Source organism: Colias croceus, chromosome 10, assembly GCF_905220415.1.
Source record: "Colias croceus chromosome 10, ilColCroc2.1".
NCBI classification, from domain to species: Eukaryota; Metazoa; Arthropoda; class Insecta; order Lepidoptera; family Pieridae; genus Colias; species Colias croceus.
The window spans coordinates 7,349,094-7,362,356 of NC_059546.1; the positions used below are offsets into that span (position 1 = coordinate 7,349,094).

The 13,263-nt window shown below is 30.9% G+C and overlaps 1 protein-coding gene across 1 annotated transcript in view; it reads left to right on the plus strand.

Annotated features, from left to right (window-relative positions):
* The window catches only part of LOC123694874 (suppressor of lurcher protein 1-like), a 151,948-nt gene that overhangs the window by 47,168 nt on the left and 91,517 nt on the right, over positions 1-13,263 (plus strand). The window contains exon 4 of the mRNA XM_045640478.1: positions 1,211-1,437. Coding sequence (XP_045496434.1) covers positions 1,211-1,437 — 227 coding nt within the window. The remainder of the gene's footprint in view (positions 1-1,210; positions 1,438-13,263) is intronic.

Here is a 13,263-nt window from a genome sequence, read left to right on the forward strand (position 1 = left end):
TTACACTTTTAATTACATTAAAATAACTGCGCATAAGCTCTCTCGGTTCAGTAACTTTGAGTGTAAGAGATGATTAAAATATGAACTGAATATAATATTTTTCATGTTTTTTTTTCATAATTGTTTTAATTTAGCAATCTGAATAAGCTCTTTTCTTAAAATATACTTCTTACCGTTGCCCGTAGCTATATTTGCAAGTTAAATAAAAGAATGAATGAATGAATGAATGAATGAAATACTCTTTATTGTACATACACAGTAATAAATTTTGTTACATACTTAAGATAGCTTATAATAGAGATGAACAAAGAGCGGCTTTATCGCTCGTGAGCGATTTCTTCTAAGCAACTCGATGTTGCTTGGAAGAAAAAAAAAGAATTTCCATAATCTGCATGTTTTCCTCAAAACCATGTACTTAAAGATACCTACCTACCTGTAGTTCTTTTCCCAAAGAATTTGAGGTCTCGTCATTGTAATGCTTATTATGTTTTTTAACTTTTTAAATTCCTCAAATTAGCTTTTTGTTTGCTATTTATTGGAATCTTAGCCAAATATTTCAATAATAATTCGTGTGTAACATTACAGGATAGTACCTACGAAATGATCAAAGTGTACTTAGACACTTTGACCTTTTCGTAATTTCAATTGAAAATATTAAGTGAAAACAAAACAAATAGCATTGCATCAGCTCTTGTACTATATGCATTTCGCTTCCGTATATCTCCGCATACCATCTTAATATGCTTAATGAGCGCTTATTGCGCCAAATTATGCAGATGAATTATTTAAATACCTTCTATATCTCACCGTTAAGTACCTCTTTAATTGCTTTCATTACAATTTTCATAAAAAATTGAAAACTTTCCTGCGGAAAAACATTTTTGTAGTGATTCATTCGGTTTATTTTTGTATTTTTAATCAAAATAGAATTTGTTTATCGTTGCTGAAATAGATTATTGAAATTGGAAACTTTATTGCACATAGACCAGAGAAAAAATTGATAGTATTTTTGGTAAATATGCCTGAATATTGGAATTTGGGAAAAGTTATTTTTTCCACAAATATAAATTACTAACGTTAAAAATGTTCAATCAGACAGTTTAAACTCTATAACTCGGGCTTATGTTTTTTTTTTTCTTTTACTTTTACGTAAAGTTCTGATACTTTAAACGCACCTTACGCACACAATTAAATCTCCCCTTTGTTTCAGTTGCACACGAGGAGACTACATAAAGGTGTACTGGGAGGTGCAAGGCCCTGGGCCTCCTGGAGCCATCAACGAGCGATCAGGCTGGGCGAAAGAGCTCTGTGGGGGCAGAGCTGACATTCCACCAGCCTTGTACTCTCCAGGCCAATCCCTGGTGCTGGAGTTCCATACAGGATCAAGACAGAACAACGCCACAGGTTTTTTGGGGACGTACAGCTTTATTGACAAACGTGAGTTATTTAATATTTCATATATTACAATACATTATTATTATATTCATTAATAAACTTTTGTCTTGGAGTAATTTATAATTATTTTTTGATAATAACTAAATTAAGTATGTCTTCTCGGATGTCATTTTAAATATTTTTAGCGTCTTTTTGGTATATTAGTGTAAGGTTGAATATGGTCATATTTCTGAGATATTTAAATGGATGTGTATTAAATCTAAATCCCTCTGGACGATATGAAATGAATAGGGTACAAGTTATTCTCACACCTGTGCGCTATAATATTTCCTGCATAGTTCACTCGTCTATTCAAATTATTGGCGCTTCTTAGAGAAATTCCGTGAGAAATAAATGAATGCCCAGAACTATCGTCATATTTTGACTTTAGGTGGCTTCAAGGCACACTCAGAAAACTAAGTGCTGATTTACACAGGGTCAGTAACTGACTACAAATTCGAGGCAAATCAGTGCTGACCCGAAAAAAACCCTGTGTAAACAGATTTGAAGTCAGTACAGAGGCTTGAACTCAGCGCTGAGTTGAATATTCGGACACGAATATTTTAAAGTCAGTTGGCGCCCCCCGCCACCCGCGCACCCCTGCGTCAGCCAAATAAACCCCGTGTAAACAGACAAGTCAGTGCGTGGTTAGTCACTGCCGCTGCGTTGTTGAGTGACCACGTTTTTTTCGCTTGCGATAAAAATGACCCGTAAGCGAAGACGAAACCTTAAAATTGGTGCAATTATATGGCAAAAACGAGTGCCTTTGGGATATTAAATCCCTAAATCCATTTTCTTACCCATTGTCGTTTATTTTTAGTTATTTCATTTTCTACAATTTCTATTAACTTATTCAACAGCAAAATTGAAAAATTTTTAATTAAAAAAAAAAACAAATAATGAAATCGTCGTTTCAGTTGTTTTCGTGAATTCATTTTTCCCACTGACTTCACAAACGTGTGGTCACCGTGAGAAACGCACCACTACTACTTACTTCATGTAAACAGTTAAAGTCTGTCGCGGCGCCGAAATTGGCGCTGCGACTGACTTGTCTACTGACCCTGTGTAAATCAGCACTAACACTAAAGAGTACACTCACTGATTATGCACTTCGAAATTTTTTCTCTAAAATAATTTTATTTATTTATTTTCTTTTGTAACAGACCTTAGTCGTTAATTACCTTTACCCTTTTCTCTCAAAAACACAAAATATTAAAAGAAATATCACTATCTAGGCGTGAAAATCTCTTCAATTCATAAAACGCATAAAAATGTACACGATATCAAATAAAATGTATTTAAAAGTTGCACAAATTTCACATCGTGAGGTCAAACTTGAAAATGAAAATTTTAAATATTAACGAAACATTAAATGGATATTTATTACTCAAAAAGCAATTCAGCGTAATTACACCACAAATAGATTTACCGCATAAAATTTGATTGCTTTCAATTAATATTGAATAGTATTAAACTCATTGGAATTGCCATAATGCTGAGATCATCTAAAATAATTATTGCCACAATACATTTAATCGAAATATTGTATTGATGAATAATAGACTTTGTGTTTTTAGTGCACCCTTTCTATAAAACGCTAGCTGTGCCCTGCGGATTCACCCACATTGCTCTACATTGGTCTTACTTGTACTTAATATATATCTAAGTTGACTATTAATAAAGTAAATTAAAAATCATTATTACTCCACACGGCTGAAAAATCGTCTCATTACAGCAAAATTATACCAACAGCGGAGTATATAATTGACTACGGCCATTGGACGAGTAGATAGAAGTACTAAAATCTTATTATATTATAGAATAAATTGGCATTCGTTACACAGCTATAACCATCAGCAGCTTCTGGCCAAGTGGGCTCATGCCAGATGCTTCTGCTGACTTGGCAAGCTTTCTTTGTAACTTAGTTATGTTTTAGTTGAATAATCAATTGTAACACAGGTGTTTGATTTGCGAGTTCTTTGGATGTTATAGAGAATAAACTGACAGAATTCATAGGATGGAGGATGCAAATTTTTATTTGCTACTGCTTTTACTTATTATATACAGTTTGATAAAGAATCTAGTATATATTGCACAAATAATAAGTTGTGATTGTAAACAAACTATGTATGTTGTTTTTAAAACACCTGCATGGTTGTTAACAGTGTGAATATTAATATTCTTACGCCATATAGATAAAACTATGATTTCAATGTACTACTAATTCTTTGGATGTACTAACTAGTAACTCCTTTGCGCGAATATTGCCATTACAGAAAAAAAAGTAATCCCACCAAATTATATAACCCAAAATGCGACTTAAACATTTTCCCAACAAAGTCATGATCCAGCATAGTTAAGCGTGTCCATAAATCCATCAAAGAGATCCTACATAACGTCAAGTGTTTGATGTCAGACCCGCATTGGTGCTAAACCTGGGATCTATGATAGCGGCCGGCTTATCATTTCACGCATCTTTAATACAAGGATCAAATCTAATACATGTAAATGGGCAGCGACAGTGTGACATTGGGTTTCAATTCTGTTCTCTATATAGTACTAAGTGATGTGAATTTGGTTTCATTATTATTAGGAGTAATTTTATTTGTCTATAATTTCAAAGCCTGCACGATATAAAATATACTATTTAGAAATTTATATAGGAATAGAATTTGTCTTAAATTGTGATACTGTTATTTGCCTTTTTAAAGGCTGAAGATAATAATTTAATCAATGAATGCGTTTTAAAAACAAGAAAACGATTCTTCTTTATAATTAAAGACTTTTTTATAGAGCAGCGAATATAGCCTTATTTTTAGAGCAGATATTCAATTGAATCCTTAGAATATTTTCTGCTTATTCTGATATTTTTTATTTCTATATATACAATTTCAATCTTTGTGATAGGTAATAAAATAAATTTATCTGTTCAATCATAGTGAAAATTAAATGTTCGTTGTATACTTTATTAAATGCCGATAGAGATTTGTATTACCCTTTTTATTATAAACTGTTTAAACGCAGTTTTATAAACTTTAATTAATTATAACTGACTTTTCATATAAATTATTTCATTAATAAAACAACTGTAGTCAATATTGATGTTAAAGTCCGCTTTATATAAAAACCTAGTCAATAAGTCCTCACGTCAAATACTTGGCTTTGTCGAATGTACAGGCATTTCACGTGTCCATGCACGCCTGATTTTATCCTTTGTTTGAAATTTAAACTGATATAAATACGGCAAAGAGGATCAAACTTAACGAGTAAATTAGAAAATTGATAGAGAGATTTAAACTTGATATTAACACAGTTGACAGATATATGTATTATGTACGTTAATATTAATTTAATCATTTCTGTGCTGAATTATTGTATTACGTATTATAATACCTACGTATAGAAATAGATAAATTTCAAAATCATGTATAAACCATGATTAATAAGTTTCCATTGAAGTACGAAATCAGATGAATTAAAAAGCTTGTCAGTTAATTAATCGTTTGATATAGGTAGATTCTGATTGGAATGTTTTAACACATTAGGGTACATCGATGAATACCACAATCTACAAAGAAACTCGTATTGCTGAAACTTTTGATTGCTTTAGCATGCATACAAATTTTCATATTCATTGCACTAACTTTTCAGAAGTCAGAAAATTAAATAATTTGTAGAGATCCTAAAAAACGTATGAGCCTGACAGGACATAGAAGGCTAATCACCTACTCGTCAATAAAGGAAATCGATCAGAGAAATATATTTTATGCATTTGTCGCATACCCCTCATCGGTCACGCGAACATCCCTTTTATATATCACTCCCATTCTATATCACTACATACTATAAAACAAAGTCGTTTCCTCCGTTTGTGTGTGCATAGATCTTTTAACTACGCTACGATTTTGATGGGGTTCGTCAAAATCTCAAATCGGTATCTATAGATAGAGCGATTTAGGAGGAAGGTTTTAGTATAAAATTTGTTAAGGTTGCTACTAAGCGGGCAAAGCCGCTCGTGTATTGCGTATATTTTTAAGCGTCACATAGATTGAAATTCTGCTCTTCTATAAAGCATACAACTTAAGGGTACCTACAGGGGAATGAACGATGAACATTTTATGAGGTATACAACTTTAAGCGTACATGTGAAGCTGATAAGAAAAATAACAATATAAAAAGTACAATCACATTACATGCTCATTTACCAATAACCCATTTAATTCGGCGATCCGTCATTGTCAATAAACCACATCCCTGCGGAAAATACCACAAATTAAATGTCATCGTTAATCTATTCTCAATAAAGTTTTTATTATAATAATGTTCCCATGACGTACTAAAATAAATATATTATCGGTTTGATGGATTACATAGAAAAATATTGTTTGATAATAACACTAAGCAACGTGTTTAGAGTAATGAGCTAGATCATAATGGTATCGTAATTTTTATAATAATTAGTTTTGCGAAGTAAGCTTGCAGAGCTCAAAAAAAATCGTAGGTATGTAATTAGAAATAATTAAAGGAATAAGAAATAACCAAATTACAAACATAATTTTGTTATTTCTTATTCCTTTAATTATATAAACCGATATAATATTAGTACTTTTCGTACAAAGTTAGAACTATAGAAACCGTCATAATATAGATAAATGTAGACCATAAAAAATTATATGAATATTAAATACAATCCTTTATTATGAATATTGAATAACATCCTTTCTGCCAACATATTATTAGAATGTTAAAAATATAGAAACTTAAATGTTGCCTTACTGAATTTAACCGAAAAATATGACCGTCAATTAAACGGATAAAAATAAATTACAATAGCTAACGGACAAAAGAAGTTCCCAGATCACGAATAATAGAATAAAGAATTCACTTTTTTCAAGAAAAAGAATAAATACAATTTGTCCAATGTAAAATCCAAATCTTAAGGTTTAAAAGTTGGAATTTCTATAAAATCTGTCCCAAGGGAAATCTTGTTAACTGAGCATTTTATAAGCACATTGTCTAGCTTCCCTGCGGACTTCCGGAGAATTTGTTTAAAAATATAACTGTTTTTACCTGAATACAGTATAAAGTGGAATAGAAAAGCAGTTTTTTATATCGCATCATATGCATAAACATAATAATAAAATATACTATAAAATACACTATATGAGATATTATGAAAACTTTACATGTATTAAGTGAAAAACTAAGGCCCCTTTTGGAAAATACAGGGCAAACATCAATTTCAGTTTTCATTATTTTGCCGGTTTTTTATTATCTCCAGGAATCATACTCATACAACTACAACGGCTATAATATCTACGATATCAAATTGGTATTAATATTTACTAAGAATAACTAAGAGACAAACTATAACAAACTATACAATATTATCCCGATATAAAATACGACATTAAATTAATTGGAATAACAAGAGCTAGTTACAAATTACCTCCCAGTTGTTTCAAATCCAAGGTTTAACGGATTTCATTTAAACCAAAACTGAGTTTCAGTTAATTTCGCTAACTGTTTAGCTCTAGTATTTTAGCGGTTCCGAACTTATAATAGTTTAAATGAAATGAACTGATTTGGTCTAGTTTTATACTGTATACAACAAAAACAATACATATTATACAAATGTGCACTAGGATTTAGGATAAGAAGATGAGACTCAATAGACTATTTGTTAATGAAATGCGTTTTGATTCTTCAACAAAAATGGACTTAATACTCGAAAATCTCAATGTTTCGAGTTCAAGATCTAATAAAAGTTTTTACCGAACCTAAATTAGGAACAAAATTTTGTAATTTCTGTTACGAAAAATAATCGAAAATCTATACTTACTAAATATTAAAAAAGGGCGTGTGTGCCGAGCGCACGTATCTTAAGTGAAACTTCTTTGGCAATATACGAAGATACAAAAATTAACGCTTTACTACATGACGTGATGGTATTTCCAAGACATCAACGTGCCTAAAGAAGTTTCACTTCAAAAATACGTTCATAATAAATTGCTATTGCCTTCTATTAGGTATATGAAACAAAAACTGGGAACCTCGCACTTCATTACATACATTTCCTATGATCGTTCGAACAGAAGAAAATCCGCTGAATCTCAACCCGTATCTCGCCGAGTTCCACGATTCCAACTTCACAATTCTTAATGAGTTTTGCGTCTTTCACCGCGCCTCAAAGCGTTTACGTATGAGCCTATAGATTAGTCGGATATTACCTACGAACTTCAATGAGGAACTCTATGAAAGAGCTAAAGCTTGCTATAATAGATCTATATAATAGCAGCCAAAGGAGTAAAACTATTCACGATTTATTAGTTTGCGTATTATTAGCAGAATACGATAGACTAGTAAATTGCTTCGATATTAATGCGGTTAAAATTATGTTTGATTAATATTGAATGATATTTCCGATTTAATAGGTTTCAAATCGCATTGAGTGAGTATTAATACCTACATTGTGAAAACTTTATTTTCATCTGTCTAGAAATACAGAAAGCATTTAAAAAAGATCGACATATTCGACTGTTTAATGCAGGACATATTTCATAAAATTTTTAGCATTGTGAGCTTATTTCGTTTATACGTACGTTGGATTTAAATATCATAAAGCTTTTTATAAACAAAGGAGTAAATCAGTAGGAACTGATGATATCTATTTGTCAGCATTTGATATCACAATTCCTACAGAAATGAACAGATTCGTATCGTATTTTTTTATCAAATAAAATATTTAACACAAGTGATAACTGCGTTAAAAACAACCGACTTCAAACTTGCACTTGCAACATTTACAAATACAGACAAAAATGCTCATAAAATAAAAACTACTGGGCCTATCCGAATAAAATTTTTATGGGACCAATTCGACACCATCCCGCATCGAACAAGAATCACGTAAATCGGTTCAGAAACCTCGGAGTAATCGGTGTACATACATAAAAAAAACATACCGGCCGAATTGATAACCTCCTCCTTTTTTTTTGAAGTCGGTTAAAAATAATATAAGTTAGGTGTGGTTAGAGGCAAATTCTGTTTATAATTATTACTTTTAAAGTAATTTATATAAAAATCCTAGACGTTTATTACTTCGTATTTATGTTAATGCTTAGTCTCTGTTATGTATGATCTTCTGGTTTATAAAAACCAATATATTCTGTTCGAAACCGCGCAGCCAGAGCCGATCAATTATTATGCCCATAAAACTTATAAGTTCAACATATGCGAGTCCCTTCAAATCTCCATACTACTTTCCATCATTGTCACTGTTGACGGTGAAGTAATCTTCAGACAGAGACGTATAACAGGATGCCAGGTGTGGGAAATCCTCAACAAACATTTGTCTGGGTTAACTGAAATACGGGAACGGATCGTTGGAAAAAATGATCTATTGGTATAGAATAGGATTCACATTCCCTTGATACAGCTGGTGGATGTTTGCAAAGTCCCATAATTTGCTTTCAGAAGATTTTTGAAGAAACATCGCTGATTGGAGGCTTTCCAACGGCTTGCCTGGACAACACACTTATGTTCGTTTGGTATACAATAATGATCCTGTTTTGTCAAATTCGGTTTAGATAAAATTTATTGTTTTATACAAAATTATATTACATTCTATTGATAGTTCCTTGCAAGCTATTAAAGTGATCTAATGTTATTGGTTTAGTACTGAGTAACTACAAGCAAACAACAACTTTAGCATCTATAACAGCAATGCAAATATGTATCTTGTTGATCGAATATCATGAATGATTTCTGGCAATATGTACTTGCTTGTTGGTCATTCCATATTTAAGAATACAATAATTTAATAATAATAGTAATTTAAAAATGCCATCTGGTAGTCTCTACGTACATTTAGTGTGTATACTTTTTTTAGTTACTTAGTTGCCGACAATAAAAGTAGACACTTTATCCAATATTGAAGTAAAATTATTTACGGGTCATTGAAAATCTGGTCAAGTGTACATTAGAATACAAGCACGTACAGAAAAGAGTCGTTTTACGAGCATATTCAAGAATGCATAAAATCGCTCATAAAATTTTCTACATTATTTTTAGTCCATTTTTATTATTATAATATTAAATTATACTGCAATTTTATAAAAAATGATCGTATAAATCTTAAGAAGAGGTCAAACTATTCTCAAGTTGTTTAAAGATAGAGATAATAGGGCGCTGCCAAGATAGTTGAGTGACAGTTTAAATTAAAAAATAAATGTTTTTTTTTAGTTATGTGCCTAGTCTTTAGACCCGTTTTGTAGTTGTGATAGCGGCGAAAATTATAAAAAAACTGTTTATGTAAGTATATGTTTTTGAAAAACTGTTAAATTGTGGCGTTTTGATACGAACTTCTTCTGTTAAATAAATCTCAAGATGCTCACGGTTATAAAAACAAGGCTTTAGATTAACTTTTCAACTCTTAACATTTAAGTGATTTTGCCAGAGGTACAGTCGAAATTTATAAGAAGAAAAACCTTTCAAGTATAGATCAATATAGATCTTTTGATCAGATTTTGTAATGATAAATCTATAAACTGGTTATTAGCACTTTGCTATTTAATTTTTCATTTTTCATACAATAGCAAAAATCTGCTAACGAAGACTTTACAGTGAACTTTATTATGGATCAACTTAATTTTAACGTAACGAATTTACTTAACTTCTGTGCGAGTATCAAGCACTATACAGATAGTTCATAATTTATAAATACAAAAAATACAATTTTATTATAAAACTTACGAGCTCGCTTGTCCAGCTTGTTTATTTTTATTGCTGTAATAAAATAAATAGCACGCATACCTGCAGTCACCGACCTTCTAAAAATATTTTACGAAGAAAAATACTGAGACTGACACTACTTTAAATTTATTATCAACCCCTCAAATCTATCTATATGATAATCTGACATCCGTAGCTACTATTTGTATGAAAATCATACAAAATGGCATATCGCTAGTGCAATGCATTTGAATTGCATTATGCATTCCAAATATTGTTTATTTTGAGATAAATGCTTTTATACATTTTTCATGATACTTTGTGTTATATTGAAAACAAAGTTCTGGTTGAAGTTTACGAATAAAGGATGAAAATTGCATAACTTTAATAGAGGTGGGGAACGAAACAGGACCACAATTCAAAGTTAACACAATTTTCCTGTTTAAATTAATATAAAACTAATGGAATTTGTGGAAATTGTATTCATGTATCTATTGTCTATAATAGCTGCTGTTTGTACTAATTTATTACACACTAGCTTCCGCCCGCGACTCCGTCCGCGCGGATGTCGGTCTTCGCGTGGATGGTTTATTTCTCCATTTTGAGTAGGTACCTAAAATAAAATAAAATAGATATTTATAAGACAATAAAATCTTATAAATATCTATTGGACCCAATTCCCAAATACGGCTAGGCCTATAATAATACGCAACGTGTGTTCGCGGTTCTACGGAACAACGTCTATGGATAAAACTGAAAAATTAAGATTAATTTTTTTCTACGTATTTTTCCAGGATAAAAAGTATCCTATTTTACGCCCAGGATAATAAGGTATAATTATACCAAGTTTCATCGAAATCGAACCGCTAGTTTTCACGTGATGCCTTCACATACAGACAGACAGACAGACAGACAGACAGACAGACAGACAGACAGACAGACAGACAGACAGACAGACAGACAAAAATTTTTTTAATCACATATTTGGGTTTGGTATCGATCCAGTAACACCCCCTGCTATTTATTTTTTCAATATTTTCAATGTACAGAATTGACCCTTCTACAGATTTATTATATGTATAGATAACATGAAATAAATACAATTATATATTTTTTATATAAAAACACTTCTGGTTTTTATTTAAAATAACCATTGAATAGAATGTTGATTGCAGTAGGTATTAACTTTTTGACTGCGGGGACCGACTCGTTAGTTCGTTACCGTCAATACAAAAAGTTCTTTCTTCCCTTATTTGTTTCTAGTTAAAACGGATTACATTTTTTGGCAGCGTTAATTAAATACTAAACAAATAACAAAGAAGGCAATAATTGCTATTAAGGAAATAACTACAGTTAAGTAGTAACTACTACATATTATATCTTATGAGTAATGTATTTTGATTAGAATTACAAGAATGAACTTTAATAAGCAAGGTTATCGCTTATCATGAATGAGCTTAGGCAAGTCATTTCTTTGATATTTCTTGCATAAAATTGAAAATAACGTTTAAAATATACATCAACACAATCTACGTATCAATTATTGACAATAATAATATTGTATATCAAGTAAAATTGAATTAACATATTTACAATATTTTTTTTGTTTTCCTTTCCGCCCTCAGATTGAACGGGGCTTGCTTTTACTTCATCTGAATTTCTAACCTAGACTTCAATCAGTTATTTGATGTTTTAGCTTTATAGCATTCAATTTTTTTTATAAGTGTTATGTATACATTTATATGTACATCTAATATATAAAAACTCAAGTATATTGTACGTACTATAGTAGAGCCATTTTAATAGGCAACATTTGACAGTTCAACAAAATTCAACAACGTAACCTAGTAACGACGACATAGAATAACATGATATTTCGTTTTGTTAGAACTGTATATTTGCTTAACTTTTTTCAATTACGATTACATATTTATAATAATAATGACCGATACAAGTAATTTTAAGATTTCATTTTACTGATAAACCATCCTAAACATAATAAACAATTTCTGAATTGAAGAACTGACGTTGCTACAATTTTGTGTCAATAGACCTTTTTTCTTTTTAAATACTAGAGACGTTACTCTAAAAATCGAAATCTGACATCTAGAATCGAATGCATTGATTACTTGTGAATAAAAATCATCATAAATTAATAAATTCGATTGACAAATGTTTCAAATCCGTATCGATTAATACACTTTAATCGATGTTTTTAAGCAGGTTACCTCTCTTCGAAGATAAAATTGATAGACGTCAAATGTTGCCTATTAAATTGGCTCGACTATAAATAGCCAGCATTTATAAAACAAAAGACATCTAACAACTCGGAACAAGAGCATAAAATATTCAATAAAAATAAAACTAGGAAAAGCGAATCGACAACGATTGTACAGTCAACAACAAAAGCATTCCATAGTTACCGCAGGTGTAGATGAGCGCGAATATATTCGTCGACATTTTGCGCAATACAGATTAAAAGCGACTCCTGGTATTGTGAGTTTTCCCATTTTTTACTGAACTTTTGTTGTTGTGAATGTGGGGTGGTGTGGAGATACTAAATTATATACGTTAGATAAGTGATTACAGGCGGGTGACGCTTGGGCTTTGGGAGTACCTATTATGTTTATTTACCAATCATATTAGGTACCAATTTATTAAAATGGATTATCATTATGTCTGAATTTTAAAGAAAACCGTTTTAACACATAATAATAATATCATCTGTAAAATGATGGCATGTAATTCCTTACACAAAATATCCTTCTCGCTCGTGATTTTTTTATTTCGCGGCAGTTATTCCTAGGTTTTCATTTTCATACAGAAATATTTTTATCTACATTCGTTGAACAATTTGGATTTAAAAAAGCCAATAACTAATAACTGTGAAAGTATAATATTTTATTTGGTGATGAAGAGAGACACGGATTTTGTATTGTTTTTCAATTTGTTTTCATTACAGAAAGTTATTAAAAGTTGGTATTTTCTTGAAATGAATAAAAATTGTTTTATATTGTATGTTTCTAATCATAAATTCATTAAAAAACTCTATTGTTAATAATATAAAAAGGCAATAAATTATACTGATAAAAAAAA